The sequence below is a fragment of the Lepidochelys kempii genome, chromosome 14 (genome assembly GCF_965140265.1).
Source record: "Lepidochelys kempii isolate rLepKem1 chromosome 14, rLepKem1.hap2, whole genome shotgun sequence".
NCBI classification, from domain to species: Eukaryota; Metazoa; Chordata; order Testudines; family Cheloniidae; genus Lepidochelys; species Lepidochelys kempii.
This window is the reverse complement of record NC_133269.1, coordinates 3,164,256-3,182,046: the sequence shown is the minus strand read 5'-3', so window position 1 is coordinate 3,182,046 and position 17,791 is coordinate 3,164,256. Positions and strand designations below refer to the sequence as shown.

The window sequence follows — 17,791 nt, the reverse complement described above, 5'->3', positions numbered from 1 at the left end:
GGTGGGGGAGGGGTTGCTGTAGCAGGGGTGGGGGCAGGGCTCATGGAGGTGGGGGAGGGGTTGCTGCAGCGGGGGTGGGGGCAGGGCTCATGGAGGTGGGGGAGGGGTTGCTGCAGCGGGGGTGGGGAGCAGGGCTGGCAGAGGTGGGGGAGGGATTGCTGCAGCGGGGGTGGGGGCAGGGCTCATGGAGGTGGGGGAGGGGTTGCTGCAGCGGGGGTGGGGAGCAGGGCTGGCAGAGGTGGGGGAGGGGTTGCTGTAGCAGGGGTGGGGGCAGGGCTCATGGAGGTGGGGGAGGGGTTGCTGCAGCGGGGGTGGGGGCAGGGCTCATGGAGGTGGGGGAGGGGTTGCTGCAGCGGGGGTGGGGAGCAGGGCTGGCAGAGGTGGGGGAGGGGTTGCTGTAGCAGGGGTGGGGGCAGGGCTCATGGAGGTGGGGGAGGGGTTGCTGCAGCGGGGGTGGGGGCAGAGCTGGCGGAAGTGGGGGAGGGGTTGCTGCAGCAGGGGTGGGGGCAGGGCTGGCAGAGGTGGGGGAGGGGTTGCTGCAGTGGGGGGCACCTTGCCTTGCTTCCTTACCTGTTTGGTGACCACCTTGCTCTTCACCTTGCCCAGCTTCTTGCCTTTGCTGAGGATGGTCTTGGCATTCCTGGGAGAGAGGGCCAGGGCCAGCGCCCCATTCTTCCGCTGCCGGGGAGGGGCGGAGGGGGGTGGGGGTTAGCGCACAGCCAGCTCCTGCCCGCGTCCGGCCCTGGCAGCGCATGGCTGTGGCCCAGAGACCCCCAACCACAGCCCACTGCCCTGCACCAAGCAACACGCCCCCCACCTGTGAGCCCCCAGCACTCATCCACAAGAGCCCTCCTGCCCCCTGCATCCACCCACAGGAGCCCCCAGCCCCCCAGCACTCACCCGCAGGGCCGACTGCAGCACCTTGGTCTTGCGGGTGGCTTTCTTCAAGCGCTCGCTGGAAATCTTGGCCCCATCCTCCCTGGGTGTGAACTGTCTGGAGTTGGTGCCGGGGAAGGGGCTGTTGCTGGCTGCCAGGCTGCCTGCGCTGGATTTCACCAGCTGCCGCAGGCTCTCCTTGGGCTTCCCCTTCAGTTTCTTCTTAGCAGCCCCCTCGCAGCCCCCTGTCTTCCTCCTGGTGGGCACTTTCTCCAGCTTCCCCACGCCAGGCTTCCCCGGGCGCCGCTTGATCTTGACTTCGCCCTCTGGGCTGGAGATTCGACAAGGCCCTGCAGGGAGAGAGGGGAGGGACAGGCTGCTTAGGCCAGGGGTCCTGATGACTGCCAGCCTGTGCCTGTCCCGAGCCCACCATGGAGCAGGGGCCCAGTGCTGGCATGTGGGCCAGCATCCTTGGGCACCCGCAGGGGAAGCAGCGACTCCTTTTGCACGGTACCCCCCGACCCGGTGCTCTCCCTGCACTGACTCTGAACCATGGCCAGCCGGCCACACGTTTCCATCAGGGCAGCTGCCGAGCAAAGCATCTGGCTTCGCTCGCTGCCTCCTGAGGTAGGCAGACGGGGCAGGTGCTGGGTACAGCACGGACGGTGCCAGCATGAGCCCCTCCAACGTGCTGCCCCTGCTCTGGGCAAAGGCAGCTCAGCCTCCATGGCCTGCCCCCCGCTCAGGAGGGTCTGTGCCAGGGGCCCCCTGCCCTGTGCTCCCTGCGCCTGGCACCTGCCAATCCCCGGTACCCCCGGCCTGCCTTTCCCGTTACCTAGCAACCCCTGCCTTTCCTTTTTCTTCTTCGCCTTCTGATTGGCCTCCATCTTCACCACCGAGGATGGGGAGGGCCCGACCACGGCGGGGGGCACCGAGGGAGGCAGGGTCTCGTCGGGCGACAGGGCGGCACCGTCCTCGCTCTCGTAGTCTGCGTCTGCAGGGGGAGGCCAGGCCAGGAGGGGTGAAGAAGAGACTGCAATGGCGAGCATGAGGCTGAGCACCAGCCGGAGGGGGCATGGGGGGCCGTCCCCACCCAGCCCCGTCTCCCCACACTGCCCTGCCCGGCCCTGGGATCAGGGAGGGCCCCAATGGGCAGCTGCAGGGGACTCAGCAAGACCCACATGGCAGGACATGGGGTGCGACCTGGTGCCCGGGGAATTTCAGCCGAATTCGCTCAGCTCCTGCCGGCAGCACCTGGCCTGCAGCCACAGGCCAGCCCGAGAGTGGCTGGGGGAGTCTCTGGAAGCCATCCTGGGGCTTGCCTGGGGATACCCCCAGAAGGGTTGGGTGGCCCCAACGCAGTGGCCAGTCGGGAAGTAGGATCCCTCCTGTCAGGAGCAGAGCAGAGCCATGCTGGGCAGGGCTGGGCACCGGGGAGAGGTTTGCTGCAGCCAGACACAACCAGGGCCGGCACAAAGAGCCTTGGATTTCCTCATCTTATCTGCCCTTCCCACTCCTCTGCCCCTTCACCTGGGGAGGACGCTCCCCGGGGATGGCACCTCCTGCTCCTTCGCAGCGAGTGCTTCCTGCTCCAGCTTCCTCCTTCCTGCATCCTGCCCAGGCGGGCCCCTCTCTTTGTTCTGCCGGACCAAATGGCTTTTGGGGAGAGGAAGCCGAGGGTTTTTCCCAGTCTTGTGTGTCAGGGCCTGGCTGCCCGATAACCCTGCCTGGCAGCTGCGGGCTCGCCCTCAGGAACCAGCCCCGGGCCAGGCAGACAGAGCTATTTTTAAATTCCTCATCCCACAGAGATTCCTCCATCCGTTGGCCTCCCCTCCCCTCCCCTCCCTTCCCCCAATAGCTGCAGATATAGCGCTCACCTCTGTGCATGGCCCCCAGCACCCCAGGGAGCCCACGGTGAGCATGGCAGAGCAGCAGCAGCCAGGAACATCTCGCTGCCACAGCAGCCCTGCCCTGCCAGCTGCCCTGTGCCCAGGGAGGGATGCCCCTTCCCTCACCCATGGAGCTGAGACTTGTGCCCAGGGCCTGCCCGGAGCAGCGAGGGCCTCTCTGCAGCAGTATGAAGGGGGGGCAGCCCTAGGGCTGGGTGCCAAGGGGACCCAACTGTGCCGTGGCCCCGCACCCTTGGCCTGTGCCCTGCCCCACTCCCGTACCTGCGCCGGCTGCCCCCGCGCTGGGCGTGGCTTTGAAGTGAGCAGTCTCCCGGCTGCCCAGGTCCTGCTGCGGGTACTTGGTGGAGGCCGCGGCTTTGGTGCTCTTGGCCCTGGAGAGTTTCTTCTGGATCCTGCTGCCGGGGCTGGGCTCTTTCCTGCGGAAGGGGCTGATGCCCGCTGGGAGCCCTTTGCTCTTCACTTTCTGCTTCAGCTGGGAGACCTTGTGAGCCGCCTTGGCAGCGAGTTTGCTCTGGGAGCTGCTCTTCTTGCACCGCACCTTGTCCTGCGTGGGCCGGAGACAGCACAGCCCTGAGCAGCCACCAGCCACCCCTGCGGGCCCACCCGCCACACTCTGCCCTGCCGTCCGGCCCCTCACCAATGACTTCCCCCGTCCCCCGAGCCAGAAGAGGAGCTGGTCTTCCCAGCGGTGCTCATCCCTGCTCCTCCCGGCTGGGGCTGGCTGGAAATGGGGCCCCCCAGGCAGGGCCCCATGTGTGGAGCAACCAAGGCCCCCCAGAGACCCTGAGCACCGTGCCCAGCGTCCTCCCCCAGCATCCAGCTGGAGGCTCCTCTCTGGGGCAGGTGGTGTGGCTGGGCCAGGCTCTGGGCTGGCACCAGTTTGGCCCCCCATGTCCCCCAGCCAGCCCAGTGGGGCTGTTCCCGGCAAGAGCCTGCCAGCAGCAGACACTCACCTGGGCGCCCTTGAGGCCGCTGTAGGTCGCCTCAGCGATCCTGCTCCGCTTCCTCTTGGGCTCACTGTCACTCCGCAGCTCCGAGCACAGGAGGGACAGGCTGGTCTTCACGGCCCTGTGAGCGGGGGAGAGCAGCCCTCAGTGCACCGGGCATGCAGAGCCGCTGAGACACGGGCCTTGTCCCGGGGTGCCGGCAATCCAGTCCCGCCACCAGCCTGCCCACCCCGCCGTCTGCCCTAGCCTGCCAGGAACCCCACCCCGCCGTCAGTCCCACCCTGCCAGGAGCCCCGCCCCACAGCCAGCCCCACCTCAGGAACCCTGTCCTGCCGCCCACCCGGCTGCCCCAGGAATCCCAGCCAGCCTCCACCCCAATGTCAGCCCCACTGCCAGGCCCTGTGGCCCTGTGCAGAGCCTGACCTCCCAAGCTCCCTCAGCCAAGCACTTTCCCAGGAATGCTCCTAGCCCAGCAACACCACTGAGCCTGGGGCCCTGAGCAGCACCATGAACTGCAGCCAGCACCAGGCAGCCTAGGGGGGTGGGGGAGGGATCTGCCTTGCCTCCACCCGGCCCCTTTTCCCAGAGCCATGTTCTCTGGAGCCAAGGCCCGTGACAAACAGCTGGTGATGAGCCAGGTCCATGCTGGAGCACAGAACCAGAGCGGCTCCAAACTCCCACCCCGGCCTGGCACTGGGTTCTTGTCCCAGCGATGCGACTGGGGGTAAGATGCCAGGTCTTTCAGTGCCTCAGTTTCTCACTGTATAAAATGGGGCTATTGTGACGTCTCTGCACCCCTAGAGGGGAACTGGGAGGCAAAATCCATTGTGGTACTTTGAGAGGCTGCACAGACAATGCGAAGTGTTATTACCCTTCAGCCTCCCTGGCACTGGCCCTGTGCCCTTTCCTTCCCTGGCAGATGTATTGGGGACTGGGGGCGGGGGATGGGCTGCTTTGGGATCCCCCCACCCAACAATGAACACAATGCAGGCCGCAGCTGGGGCAGGCCAGATCTACCCCCCGCACCCCCACCCCGCAACTGCTCCCCTTTTGGGGGCGGGGAGTCCTCTCCCTGGGACATTCCTGGGCTTTTGTGCCTTCCTGCCACATTCCTCCAGAGCCCGTGAGGCGGCTGCTGCTGGAGCTAATTAATACGGGGGGTGTGGGGGGGGAACCAGCTCCACGGACAATCGCCTCTTTCACCAAAAATGAATGGCCATCCCCAGCTGTCAGGGCGCTTTATGGGCACGGGGCTGGCAGGGGAAAGGCAGCTCCCACGTGGGGCTGGCCCGCCCCGTCCCATCTGAGGATGTCAGTACTGCCACTGGTGAGCAGGGGGTGGGGAGACCCCCCCCCCCCCGAAGACTGTGGGAGATGCACAGGTGCTGCCCTCCCGGGGCTGGGGGCATTTATTACTGACTAATTGCTTTAGTCATTAGACAGCAGTAAAAACCAGGCAGGGCCAGGGAGCGGCAGCTGGGCCCAAGGGGGTGGGGGATGGGTTGGGATGGGAAGCAGGTCACAAGTGGAGCAAGTTCAGTGGGTATCAGCTCCCCCTTCCTCCCGAGCACTCAGATCACAGCACCTCCCGGGGAGCAGCGCACAGAGACGCTGTGGGTCAGGGTGCCAGAACCAGCCACGCCCCCCCATCCCCACTGTGCAATCAGCTGGACAGACCCTGGGTCCCACAAAACACCAGTGCCCACCCTGGCGGTTCCACAACCCTGCCTGCGGCTCTGCGGGCACTGCCTGTGCATCTGGGCACGAGCTGGAGCGGCCACCCCACCGGGATTTCAAGCCCAGGGGTGGGTGTTGGAGAATGCCCCCACCCGGGGCTCCCTAAATGGGGCTAATTTACCTTCCCTGTTCATTTCTTCCCAGCGCTGCTGCCCACCCCAAACCAGGGCATCTCGCTGCTCCAAGGTCTGGCACCTGGAGCCCCTCCATGCCAGGAGCGGTGCTGAGCCCCAAGCTCCAGGGAAGCTGACTTTGCTTCCCTGCCCTGGCGTTCCTGGCTAGGGTCTGAGGCTGTCCCCTGGCCCCGCAACCACAAGGCAGCTCCTGTTCACACTCCTCTGGCATGGCCTGACGCTTCCCCTCAACCTTTTGACCCAGCGCCCTTGGGTGACCCTAGCACCCAGTGTCAGCTCCAGGCAGCAGGGAGGGAATCCCCAGCTAACCAGAGAGCCAGGAGGGGAGGCAGCAATGCTCCCAGCTCCCCAAGTCACCGGCCGGGGCCCTTGGGCCAGCCAGGGAGGAACAGGGCCCTGTGAGGAGATTCCACGGCCCAAGGCCACAGCTTTGCTCCAGGGGAGTGTCTGGCTTTGGGAGGCATCTCTGCTCAGACAGCTCTGTGCCCTTGGGGAGCTTGAGGAGGCAGGAACGTTAGTGATAGGACAGCAGCCAAAGGGCCAGAGCTGCAGCTGCTGGAGGAGCCTTTGTCGCATGGCTGTGGCCAAGATCCCACATGTGGCACACAGGAAGGGGCAGGGCCTGTGTGTGGGGCTGCAGACTCCCAGCCTGCAGAGGCAGATTTCCTGGGGTGCAGGGCCAGTGCATGTGGCAGGGGCATCTGTGCAAAGAGGTGCGTGCACACAGGGTCACAAGCAGTGTGTGAGCTGGGGGGTGTCAGCACGATGGGTGCAGAGCATGCAGGTGTGCAGAGTGCAGGGGTGAGCACAGGGAGTCCGCCGCAAGGCCGTGTGTGGGTGCATGAACATGGGGCGTGGCTGTGTGCAGTGGGCGGGTCTGGCCAAGTGGAGGGTTGCGTGATTGTGCACTTGTGTGCGTGCACTGGAGCACAGACGCGTCTGTGTGAGGACGAGCATGTCCATGGGTATGCACTGGAGCACACGTACGTGAGTGTGCCGGTCTGTGTGGCTGCATCCGTGCAGGACAGTGTGTGTATGAGCACACGCGTGTGCAACGAGCAGCAGGAACACGCCTTCGTCTGGCCACCGCCCGGGTAAATGGCACAGACCCATCTGAGGTTCCTGTTGGGTTCTTTATCAGCAACTCCAGGAAAGCAGAAGCTCCAGTGACTCTGGCCCATGCACCAGGAGAGGGAAGTGGCCAGATCTGGAGCTGGGAAGGAATTTCCAGGTATGCCAGTCCCCTGACCTGGGCCTCACCATGGCATTTTCTGCCCCTCCTTCCCCACCAGAGAGCTGGCAGCTCAGGCAGCCCTGGCCCGGCTTCTCACACGAGGGCAGTCGTGCTCAGCCCAGGTATCTGTGGAGGAGCCTGGAAGCCCTTTTCTCCAGTCACCAGAGGACACAGACCTGCTCCAGGCAGTGCGGGGCTGACAGGCGGGGCACTCCAGCGGTGCCAGTCGGGCAGTGCATGGTGTCTCTGGGTGGGACTCTCCTCCCAGTTCAGCGTACTGTTTTTCTGAGGGCTGCAGAGCTTTGAGGATGGGGGTGGGGGAGATTTCTCCTCTTTCCCCTGGACTGGGCGGAGGGAGCAAAACCAGTTGTCCAAACAGCCCAGGAGAATTCCCACCAGCCATATGGTCGAGCCATGTTGCAACCCTAAGCCAACACAAACTGCTTTTTTTTTTTTTTTTAACTCTAACCTTCACTCCATTTGCTAATGTTTTGTGACATAAAACCTCGAGATTAATTTTTTTTCTCTGTCTTAATTGAAGGAACCATTTAGTACGGATTTAACTATTATTACCAAATCATCAGGATTGATGCACTGCATGCACACACTCCAATCATGTTTGGACTAGCTCGGAGGATTTATGCAAATGGGCCTGCCGGGAGAGGCAATTTGTAGCAGAGAAGGACAATTATACAGGGCCCGTGAGTGCGAGAATGACTGCGCCGGGCGGCTAATGGATAATAATAAAGCGCCAGCAGCAATGAACAGCACTGCAGCGTGACCAATGACTTTATACAGCACAGATAAAGAGGCTTTTATGCAACGCTGCCTTCCCCTTCGAAGCAGGGGGGGCTCCCTGGAACAGTGCAGGCAAGTCGGAACCGCTCGGCTCGGCGATGGGCTGGGGAGGGAGCACGCCGTATAGAGAGGAAGGAGGAAGCCCACCTTGCAGCCAGCCAGCCCTTTCTTCAGCCCCATTTGGATCCCAGCGCGCTCTGCCGATTGCACACACGGTGACCGCATCTCCTGCCCCCAAAACACTGCCGTTTCTGGGGATGAGGAGCCATGAGGCGGGCAGTGCGACGCAGAAGCAGGAAGGAGAGCAAGGACACGAGGACATGCTTCCGCCGAGTGCAGGGGGCCGCAGGTTTATAGTCCCAGTTGAGGCCCACACACACACAAGGCAGTGCCCAGCACTCGGCGTGCCCCCACCGGGCCCTGAAGGGCTCTCTGCCCTGGGGGCTTTCAGCCTGGGGCTCGCTAAGACAGCCAAGCAGGGGCGCCCAGAGACACATCTACCATGCCGGGGATGGGGAATGAGCCCCCACCCTCGCATGCCACAAGGCAACGTATGCAGCACACCCCCTGGAGCCAGAGCACAGGGCTTCCTGGGGCCGAGCGACCCCCCAGAGCCAGGGGCCCCAGCTGCTGGCATAGCCCCATAATCCCTCCCCGAACAGCACCACACGCAGCGTCACTCACTTGACTTTCCTGCCGTCAGCCCTGCTGAGCGCGTTGCTCTGCCGCAAGGTGCCGAGGGTGCTGGAGTGCTTCCGTTTCCTTGGCCGCCCCGGGCCGCGCCGCGCCGGACTCCGCGAGCTCTCGTCGTGCCTGTGGGCACCAGCCACAACAAAAGCAGAGTGATGCCAGGAGATTCCCTGAGAACTCGCCCCCTACCTGCCCTCTGCTCTGGGCTCCTGAGTCTTCTCCACTGACTGGCTCATTGCATGAAGTAGGCTGAGAACAGCCCCAAACTCATCACACCAGTGACTTTTCACCTGCCTTGTTTGTCTGCTGCTATTACAGGTTCTCCTTGGGGCTCTGACACCTCCTGGAACACCGGGCAGTGTTTCCTTTGTGCCGGCTTCCCCCCGCTCCGCCCCACCTACCCCACACCCCATCCCCTGCCCCTTTCACAGACTGGCCTCCTGGCCCATGCCCTGCTGTCACTGTGGGAGGGGGTGGGGCTTTAAAAGGCCAGTGGGCAGGGTGCGCAGAGGGGGACGTACTCATGGTCATGCCGTCGCTGCAGTTTCACCAGCTCCCGCTGTTTCTCCTTGTAGCGGCGCTGCAGCTCCGCCAGCCGCAGCCGCATTTCCACCTCCTGCGTGTCCAGCTGCTCAATGGCGGCCTTCAGGGGGCAGACCTGGCGGGGCAGGCCCAGCGTCAGCGTGAGGCAGGAGAGCCAAGGGCCTGCAGGTTGGGCGGCCAGGCATCATGTCCCCAGCGGCTCCCTTCGTTGGCATCACCAGCCTGGCCCCCCTTCTCTGCCTGAACCGGCCTTTGGAGCCCAGCAAAGGGCCAAGGGCAGCAGCAGCTTCGGCTGCCCGGTGGGGAGAAGCCCGGGTGCATTCCCCTTGCAGCTGGGACAGCCCCTCTCTCCAGGATCCCAGGTGCAAGGGAGGAATCCATCTGTCAGGGACGGGCCACGCCACCCAGCCAGCAGGTCCCCATGGCTCCAGTTCTCATCGTCCCAACAGGGCGAGGCACCTGGGCCCCCCAGGGAGGAGCCCGATGGGTGACCCTGGCGAGACAGGGAGCGCCCTGGAGTCCCCATGTGCCAGGGAACGCACTTAGCTCTGGAGTGTGGCAGGAGCCGGACAGGGCCCTGGGCAACCCCAGACTAAACGCTGGGTGGGCCCTTCGACTGTCGGTGGGCCCAGGGCCCCAGAGGCCAAAGGGAGGCTGGGGGAGAGAACACGGGGCTCCCAGGAGCAGAGAGAGATGCCGCCATGGGGCCCTGGGGCTCAGAGAGGGGAAAGGGCTTGGGGGCCTTTCCCTAGGGGTTGCTGGTTGGAATCCAGGCTGGCGCGTGGCTCGGGTGGGCCCTGGCATGTATAGCAGAGGCTGGGGGGGCAGCATTGGCTGGGCAGCAAGGTTGGCACTCACGGGTTTGGGTTTGGGAGTCCAGGTGTATTTCCGTCGCAGGCCCCGTGTGCGGGGGGCCAGGGGGGTCGCCAGGGGGCTGAGGCAGGGAGGACTGCTCTCTTCACCGACCGCCTCCACCAGGGCAGCAATGGTCGCCAGGTTCCGAAGGTTAACGGCCACCAAGTCTTCATCCTCTGCTGTGGGGAGCGGAGAGGTCAGGGGAAGCAGAGCTGCCCCCCAGCAGGGATCAGCCCTCCCCGCTGTCTCAGAGGCACTCAGTTCATTAGCTAACAACCCCACTAGCCCACCCCGCAGCACCGAGCAGGGAAGGAGCACAAAGTGGGGTCCAGCCCCCGAGGGCCCTTTTGCAGCCCCGAATGTCAGCGCCTGCTGGCAGACCCAGCCAGTTGGTATAGATGGGCCCTGGGCCCAGGCACCAGGCTCCAGAACCTCTGCCATGGGCATCGGCTACCTCCCCTCCCTGCGCTGCCCACTGCCTGGCTCCCTGCCCCGGGCCAAGCCTGGCACTCTGCGGCTGTTTATTTCTGGCATACCGAGCAACAATCCAGCCGAGGGGAGTTTACAGGGACACCAAATACCTTGGCCTGAGGGTCCTGGCAGCCACCTGGCAGGGGGCTTTTCCAGGCCAAAGGTTGTGTGATGGCAGGCAGGAGTCAGGGTTGGCTATGGGAGGGAGAGGGGGAGGCAGAATGGGGGGAGAGCTTGGATGTGGGGAGCAGCCAGCCAGGCCTCATCCCAGGACAGGCTCCAGGGGGCAGGGTCCTGCAGGTGCGGCTGTGGGGGGGCGTGCGGGATCGGGGTCCCGTGGGTGTGGCTGGTGGGGAGGGGGCAGGGTCCCATGGGTGCAGCGGGGGGGGCGGGAGAGGACAGGTTCCCCAGGGCCCAAGGCAACATAGCTTCTCCCCAGGCTGGTCCATGCTGGATCACTGGAACGACAAGGCCCAGGGACAGCATGATGCCGGAGGCAGGGGGGGTTCAGCACCAGGGTCTGGCCCATCGACTGGGCTCAGGAGCCAGGCTCAGTGAGGACGGCTGCGCCCATGCGTGTGCGTGTGATTGGCATGGGCTGTGTACGAGAAGCGAGTGCACACATGGCGGGCAGCATGGGGAAAGCTGTGTGCTCCGTGCGCGGCTGGGCGAGTGACGCTGGCTTTGGCCACACCTGTGTGAAAGGCGTACTGCGGGTATGCTCCTGCCGAGGACCCGTGCACATGCGTGCAGGGGTTTGCTGGCCTGGCACGCTGAGCACGCCTGTGCGTGTGACAGTGTGGCCTTGATGGGGAGGGCGCAGACACGTGCAGGCGGGTGGGCGCGTGTGCATGGCGTGACAGTGGGAGCAGGCGGGAATGCCTGCGTGCGGTTTCCGTTCCGTTGCGGGCACAGGGCGGGCGGGTTCTGGGAACAGTAACCGTCTGAGCAGAGATGAAAGGAACAGACTTTCCTTGGCCGAACGACTGTGGGAGGCAGGAGAACCGTCAGTGCACAGCAGAAGATTATTTATAGCCCTGCAGTGACGGCGGGCTAGGAGGGCCCGTGGCGTGGCGCGGGGCCGTGTGAGCGGGACGACTGGGCCAGGCTGGCTGGGGGGCCATGTCTGTGGGTGTGGAGCCCCCAGTAACCTCAGCTGCTAGCAGCAGCCAAAGCCCTGGAGTGGGGATCTGGTGACCCAGGCCTGGCCCACCTGTGCTCTCCAGGAAACCTGTATCTACCAGGGCCAGGCCAGACACAGCTGGGCAGGGGAAGTGGGGGGTGATGCTGGGTTGTTTTGGTTCCGCATGGTGCAGGAGTTGGGGGATTTTCTACCTCTAGAATTTAAGGAAATAAACAACTCGATCCCAGAGACAAAGTCCCGGCAAGCTCCCTGCACCCTAAGCGCTGCGCCCTGTGGCCAAACCCCCGTGTGCTGGGTGCCAATTCCCTGCCCTCCAACGCCTGATTCCCTGCCCTCCGACGACCCTTCCCTGCCTTCTGATGCCCCATTCCCTGCCCTCCGATGCCCATTCCCACTCCAGTGCCCATTCCCTGCCCTGGCTCTTGCTGCAGTGGGGTTTTGGGTTTCCTTGTTCCTGCCAGGACACCCAGGTCCCCAAAAGGATCCCCTGCCCTAGAGTGGGGAAAATCCCATCCTCAGGACAGGATGCTCCCCCAAGTCTGTTCCCTGGGGCTCAGAGATGGGAACGGCTTTGGGGGGCCATCTACTCCCTTCCCTTTTTTTCATATAACTGGGGCCATGCCCAGGGGGTTCCTCCTTCTGCTCAGAGCCTGGTGCCCCTTCTCGGATCCTCCTCCTCCCAGAGCCCTGGCTCAGGAACCCCCCTGGCCTGGCAGTGAGGGGCCAGGCTGAGCAGGGAGCCCAGGAATCCCAGGTGTCAGGGGAGAAGGGACACTGGACCTGAAGACTGGCACCCCACCACCTTCCCAACTCCTGCCCCCAGGGGACATCCCCGGTGCGCTGCACCTGTGCCCACTGTGAGCAGGATGGGGGTGCCTGGCCGCGGTGAACTCTCCTTTCTGGGTGACTGGAGAGCGACCTGCGCGTTTGCCGCTCTCCAAACACAGCCTGCAGCTCACCCGGGCCAGGCAGACCCCTCTCTGCGGGGGGTTTTCCTACACGCAGAGCACCCCGGCATCTGGCAGGGCAGCCACCCACCTGCTCCGCTGCACGCCCCGAGGGGCATGCCAGGGACCCAGCCACATCCTGCCTGTATGGGACACGGAGCCGCTCGGCCAAGGTCCGCTAGGGAGCAGGCTATGTCTGGGGGAAACGGGCCCGGAGACGGGCAGAGGGCAACCAGTTGGACAAGGGCTTGAGGGCCAGGCCAGGTAGGGGGCACTACCAAGACAGAGCAGGGCCACGCTGGGACCTGGCTCCTCACCTCTCTCCAGGGGCTGCCCCCTGGGCTCTGGGTGTGATCCTTCCCCCGTGTGTACCCCCTCCAGCAGGGATGCCCACGTGCTGCTCTAACACCCCGCCGCCGGTGTGGCTGGGTCTGGCCCGGGCAGGGGGAGGTGTGCTTTCCCTGCTCCCTACCTGAGCGCCCCAAGAACCCCAGGGTATCCCCAGCAGGGGGAGGAGACCAAGGCAAAGGACTGGGGGGGAGTTCTGTGGACTGGGGAGGAATCTGGGGGACACTAAGCTCTGGGACCTCCCCCTGGCAGCAGAAAGCAGAGCTGGCTCAGTCCCCTCCCTCTCCAGCCCCCTCTCTGCCTTGAGGAGCAGGCGAGCGAGCACAGGGTGGGGGGCCAGGCAGGCTGGGGGAAGAGGGTCTCCCCAGCTGAAGGCAGTGATGCCGGTATCCCAGCCCCATGCCCCCCAGGTTCTCTGCACCCCATAACCCAGGCCTGTGGCGAAATGAACATCCCAAGAGAACTGAGGGTGCTGGCGCTTTGTGTTGGGCAACAGAGCTGGCAGTGCTGGTAGCCGGGGGTCTCCATTGCCTCTAGCGAGCCAGGGAGCTGGGTCGACCCAGCCAGCCCCCAGGGACTAGCCCCTGCCGCCTTTTCAGAGCCAGGATGGTGCCTGTCTGCACTGGGCCACTGCCCCGCGGTGGCCGCCCTGACACCCTATGCAGCCACCCCACCCAATGCCAACCCCACTCTGCACCCGTCCTGACGCCAACCCTGCTCTGCCGCTGCCTGGCCCGGTGCCAACCCCACACTGCACCCACCCCACCCCATACCAACCCTACACTGCACCTGGCCCAATGCCATCCCCACCCTGTGGAGTGGAGGGGTCAGAGCGCACAGGGGCTGCAATGGGGGGGCTCCCAGCCCAGGGAGGGGCCCTATGTAAGGCCCAGGAGGAGGGTGGCAGCTCCTTACCTCCCACCGCCGCATCACACCTCTGCCGCTGCAGCTCCAGGTCGGCCAGCTCGCTGAGCAGGGTGATCCCTGAGCTGCATGGACAGGGCGAGGGGGGAGCCGCTGGGGGGGCCACGCTGGGTGGGCTCGGGGCCGGGAGGTCTCCCAGGTCGATGCCCGCGATGATCAGTGCGTCCAGCCCGCTCAGAGAGCCCTGGAGGCCGCTGCCCGCCCGCAGGAGGCTCAGGGAGTCACTTTCCTGCTCCTCTTCGCAGCCGGCCTCCCGCCCCGCCGCGTGCTCCTCCCCAGCTGCATCCTCCGAGGCCTTCGGGGTGGGGCCTGCCTGTGCCCCCGTGAGCTGCGCTGCCCCCGGCTGCTCCTCCAGGCCCCTGCTCTCCTCCGGAGCTCCCTGAGCCGAGGCCAAGCTGGGCCCCCCCAGCGTTGGGCCGTAGGGCATCTCTCCCAGCTCTGCCACCGGGCCCCGCCCTGACGCTGCCCCCACCAGCTCCCCGGAGGCCTGCCCCGGGGAGAGGAGGAGGAGGTGGTGATGGAGATGCTGGCCCATGGCAGCCTGGGCCTTGGGCTCGGCCGTGGCACCCTGCGCCGCCCGCCCGGCCTCCTCTAGCGGGCCGCTGGCCCGGCACGGCTCCTCCGTGGGAGGGAACGTCCGGGACTGCTCGGGCTCGGCCGCCGGGGAGACGCTTTGCATCGTGTCGGGGTCGGCCGGCTCGGCGGCGTGCACGGCCAGCGGCGAGGAGTAGCCCATGCTGACGGCGGGGTAGCTGTATCCAGGCGGCAGGTCTGTGGGGCAAGGCAGAGCAGTCAGTGAGGGCAGGGGAGGGGACCACGCACCCCACAGCGCCAGGGGCCAGCCACAACCCCATCCCCAACGCTTTCCAGGAGAGGGCTCTGACCCCCGCCACCCTACTCAGTATCTAGGGGTCTCCCACCCTTGAGGCCCTTGCCTGGATGTTCCCCCTGCCCTCTCCCATCAGCCCCATGGGCCTGCCAGCTGGTCAGAGGCGCCTGGTGTCTGCCTGCCTGGGATCCCCAGCCCCGAGCCACCAGAGGCCCAGGGGACGTGTCTAACTGGCCCATCCGTTTGCCAGGTCTGTGCCTCCCAAGCTGGGACAAGGGGGGTGCGTGGGATGACTCGATAGGCCCCTCTGATCCCAGGTAGCCCCTCAGGGGGGCCAGGCCACCCCCTGCCCGGCCTGCTCCCCGCCGGAGCTCCCCACCCCAATCCTCTGGCCCGGCAGGCAGGCCTTAGCCGGTGCTGGGGAAGGGGAGATGGCTGCAGTCCAGGCACCGAGCCCCATTAACCCTGCTGGCGGGTGTCCCCATGGTAACCCTGGGACCAGATGCTACGTCCAACACACGGTTCCAATGTAAATGCTGGCGGTGATGCCAGCTAAGTTAAATGCCCTTGTCTGAGGGCTGGCAGGGCCAGCGGCTGGCACAGGGAGGGAGCTCGGGCAGTGGGAGGCACATACGGCCCGCAAGCGCCTGGTGGATTCCTGGGGCCAGATCCCTAGGGGGCACCAATCAACTCCAGCCCCTCTGCCTGCCCGGGCACTGGGCCACTCCATGGCGGGCTGCACCGGACAGGGAGGCTCTGGCCTCGCTGACGCCCCACATGTCCCCTTAGGCTTCTCTCCCACAAACAGGGCTGACTGCCAAACGCCCCCCACCCCACCCATCCCAGCATGGAGAACCAGGGCCACCAGGGCACCTCATCCTGCCCCCGGTGGCCCTGAGCTCCCCCCACCCCACTGGCCTCATCACCACGATGCCCAGCTGCTGTCCTGACAAGGCTGGATCCTTCTGGCCAGGGCTGGGACAGGCCCTCAACATGGCCTCCCCCCGCCCCACGGCCAGAGGCCCCAGCTCCCCACCCCACAGGACTGCCCTCAGGCACACGAATGGGGTTGGCCCCATTGTCTGCCTCAGGACTCAGGCCCCGGCACTCCAATGGCTCCCATCCAACCCCAGCCCCAGCATGCTTCCCACCTGGTTCCAGCGACTTGGGGTAGCCCCTGGGCGGCTGCCCCTCCACCCGCTTGTCTTCTGCTTCGTTGCCCTTGTTGCTGGGCGAGGGGCTGGGGCTGGCGGGCGGGGAGCGCGGGGCAATGGCCGAGCTGGGGGCCGGGCAGACGGGTAAAGTGCAGGGGGCGGCAGGATGCGCCGAGGGGCATTTTGATGGGTGCCGCAGGGCGGGCGAGTGGCAGCAGGGTGAGAGCTTGGCAGGGCAGGGGGCCGCCGAGGAGAGGCCCTTGGTGGGGGGCGTTAAGGCAACTGGTTTGTGGGACGGCTTGAGGGGCTTCTCGTGGCCTGGCTCCTCCAGCTCGCCAGGCTGCTCCTCCGCCTTCCGCTGTGGGGCAAGGACACAGACAGGTCAGCCCCACGGCCCAGCTCTGGACAGGTCACCCCACCGCCCAGCCCCATACCCCGGCCAGGTCAGCCCCAGGGCCTAGTCCCAGCCCCACACCCCAGACAGGTCAGCCCCAGGACCCAGCCCTATGCTCCAGACAAACTGGCCTCACGCCCTAGCCCGACACCCGCCTCAGAGAGACCAGATGGCCCCAGCCTGGCTTGCCCAGTGCCGGCTCCCCAGGCGTGAGGCCGCCAGGGGCTGGGAGGAGCCGTGTACCTGCACCTCCCTCCTCCGAACACCCCCCCACCCTTGCCCGCCGGCCCCCTGCCCCCGACCTGGATCTGCGACTGCCTCTGCAGCTCCAGGGCTTGGGCCGCCCGCTGCTGCTGCTGCAGGGCGTAGAGCTCCTGCTGCCGGAGGAACTGCGAGCGCGAGTAGACGGGGAGCTGGCCCGCGTGCTGCAGGTGGGAGCTGGGGCCCCGGCCCGGGTACATGGGCGGCCACAGCGAGGCCTGGTCCATAACATCAGCTGCCGAGAGAGAGCAGGGGGTTAGACAGCGCCTCAGCCCAGCCATGCCCCCCTCTCCGACGAGCCCTTGGCCGAGGGAATCCGGGCGAGAGGGAGCCAGGCGCTGGGCCCAAGCTTCGCAGGGGGCAGCGTCTCCCCTGGCGGCTGCCCTTACCCAGCGTGTGGGGGGCGCCGTGGGCTGACGGCTCTGTGGGCAGGATGACCAGCTGCGCTGGGGGGTCCTGGGGAAGGGGGAACACGGACTGCATGGTGCTGGGCATGGAGGCAGGGAAGCCGGGCGGCAGGTTCTGATGCAAGGCCGGGTGGCTGATGCCTGTGGAGGGAACAAACACAGAAGGGTCATAGGGGCTGGTGTAGCCAGAGGCACCTTCCCAGCAACCCACTCTAGAGGGCTGGCACCATGGCCAGACTCAGGGACTTGTCAATGACAGACCCGGGCCGGGTAGCGAGCCCCCGGGCCACGCGCCAGGCTCCGTGTGGCAGCTGAGACGCCCAGACCACGGCTGCTGGGAGCTGAGTTAGAGCAGGAGCCGGAGGAGTCTGGAGGACTCTAACCCCAGCGAGCCCTGGCTCCGATTCACAGTGCCTGCGAACAGGAGGCCAGGGTGGGTGCAGCAGGGGATTGAGGGGCGCCAACAGAGGTGTGTGGCTGGCAGCATGCCCAGCCCCCGTGATGCCAGGGCCCAGATGGGCCCAAAGACCTGGAGCGAAGCCAGGGGCCCCGTCTCCCCAGCAGCGGCCAGCTGGCCACGCCCTGCACTGACCATATGAGTGTCCCCCCATCCAGATGGAGGGGCTGCGCGTCCGGGGCAGCCAGTGCGTGTGGGCCGGGTGTGCGTGGGCTGCGGGGTCCCCACCCAACTGGCCGGCCTGGAGGGAGGAGCCGCCGGCAATCATGAGGTGGGGGGTGAGATCGCCCGGGCAGCCGCTGGATGGGTGGATCCTGGCAAAGTCCACGAGGTCTTTGTTCTCCCTGCAAAACAAAGGGGAGACACAGAACAGGGTGAGAGGGGCCACAGGTCGGCCTGGAGCCATCTGTGCTAACCGTGCCCATTGCTCCCCACCTCTGCCCACAGCTGCCCCCATCGCTGGAAACAGAGACAAGATGCCTGGTGACAACGCGGGCACCTGGCTGCCCCCAGGCATGGTTCCAGGCATGCACCATGCCGGTCACTTGTCCAGCCGGCTCTGGGCTCCCTCTGCCTCGTTAGCCAGGATGGGACCAGCCCGAGGCGCCTGCACTGGGCCAGCTGCCATGTGAGTCCCACGCTGGGCCCTGAGCCAGAGACATGTGCTCGGCTCCATGCACATAGCAGGGGCAAAGCAGTTCCCAGGGAGGGTCCGCCCCACCCCTGCTCTA

At 65.8% G+C, this 17,791-nt stretch overlaps 1 protein-coding gene across 10 annotated transcripts in view; it reads right to left on the bottom strand.

Moving 5' to 3' along the window:
* Window positions 1-17,791, bottom strand: part of BAHCC1 (BAH domain and coiled-coil containing 1) — a 90,589-nt gene that overhangs the window by 10,844 nt on the left and 61,954 nt on the right. For 4 of the 10 annotated variants that reach the window (XM_073311311.1, XM_073311312.1, XM_073311313.1 and 1 more), the window contains 14 exons: window positions 17,196-17,404; window positions 16,586-16,744; window positions 16,238-16,431; window positions 15,539-15,899; window positions 13,550-14,329; window positions 9,728-9,936; window positions 8,848-8,984; window positions 8,321-8,449; window positions 3,740-3,854; window positions 3,048-3,330; window positions 2,407-2,532; window positions 1,712-1,909; window positions 901-1,226; window positions 571-678 (listed from right to left, as the gene is read on the bottom strand). In XM_073311311.1, the coding sequence (XP_073167412.1) occupies window positions 571-678; window positions 901-1,226; window positions 1,712-1,909; window positions 2,407-2,532; window positions 3,048-3,330; window positions 3,740-3,854; window positions 8,321-8,449; window positions 8,848-8,984; window positions 9,728-9,936; window positions 13,550-14,329; window positions 15,539-15,899; window positions 16,238-16,431; window positions 16,586-16,744; window positions 17,196-17,404 (3,334 nt within the window). The remainder of the gene's footprint in view (window positions 1-570; window positions 679-900; window positions 1,227-1,711; window positions 1,910-2,406; window positions 2,533-3,047; window positions 3,331-3,739; window positions 3,855-8,320; window positions 8,450-8,847; window positions 8,985-9,727; window positions 9,937-13,549; window positions 14,330-15,538; window positions 15,900-16,237; window positions 16,432-16,585; window positions 16,745-17,195; window positions 17,405-17,791) is intronic. The other 6 variants (XM_073311317.1, XM_073311315.1, XM_073311318.1 and 3 more) reach the window with 6 other exon arrangements.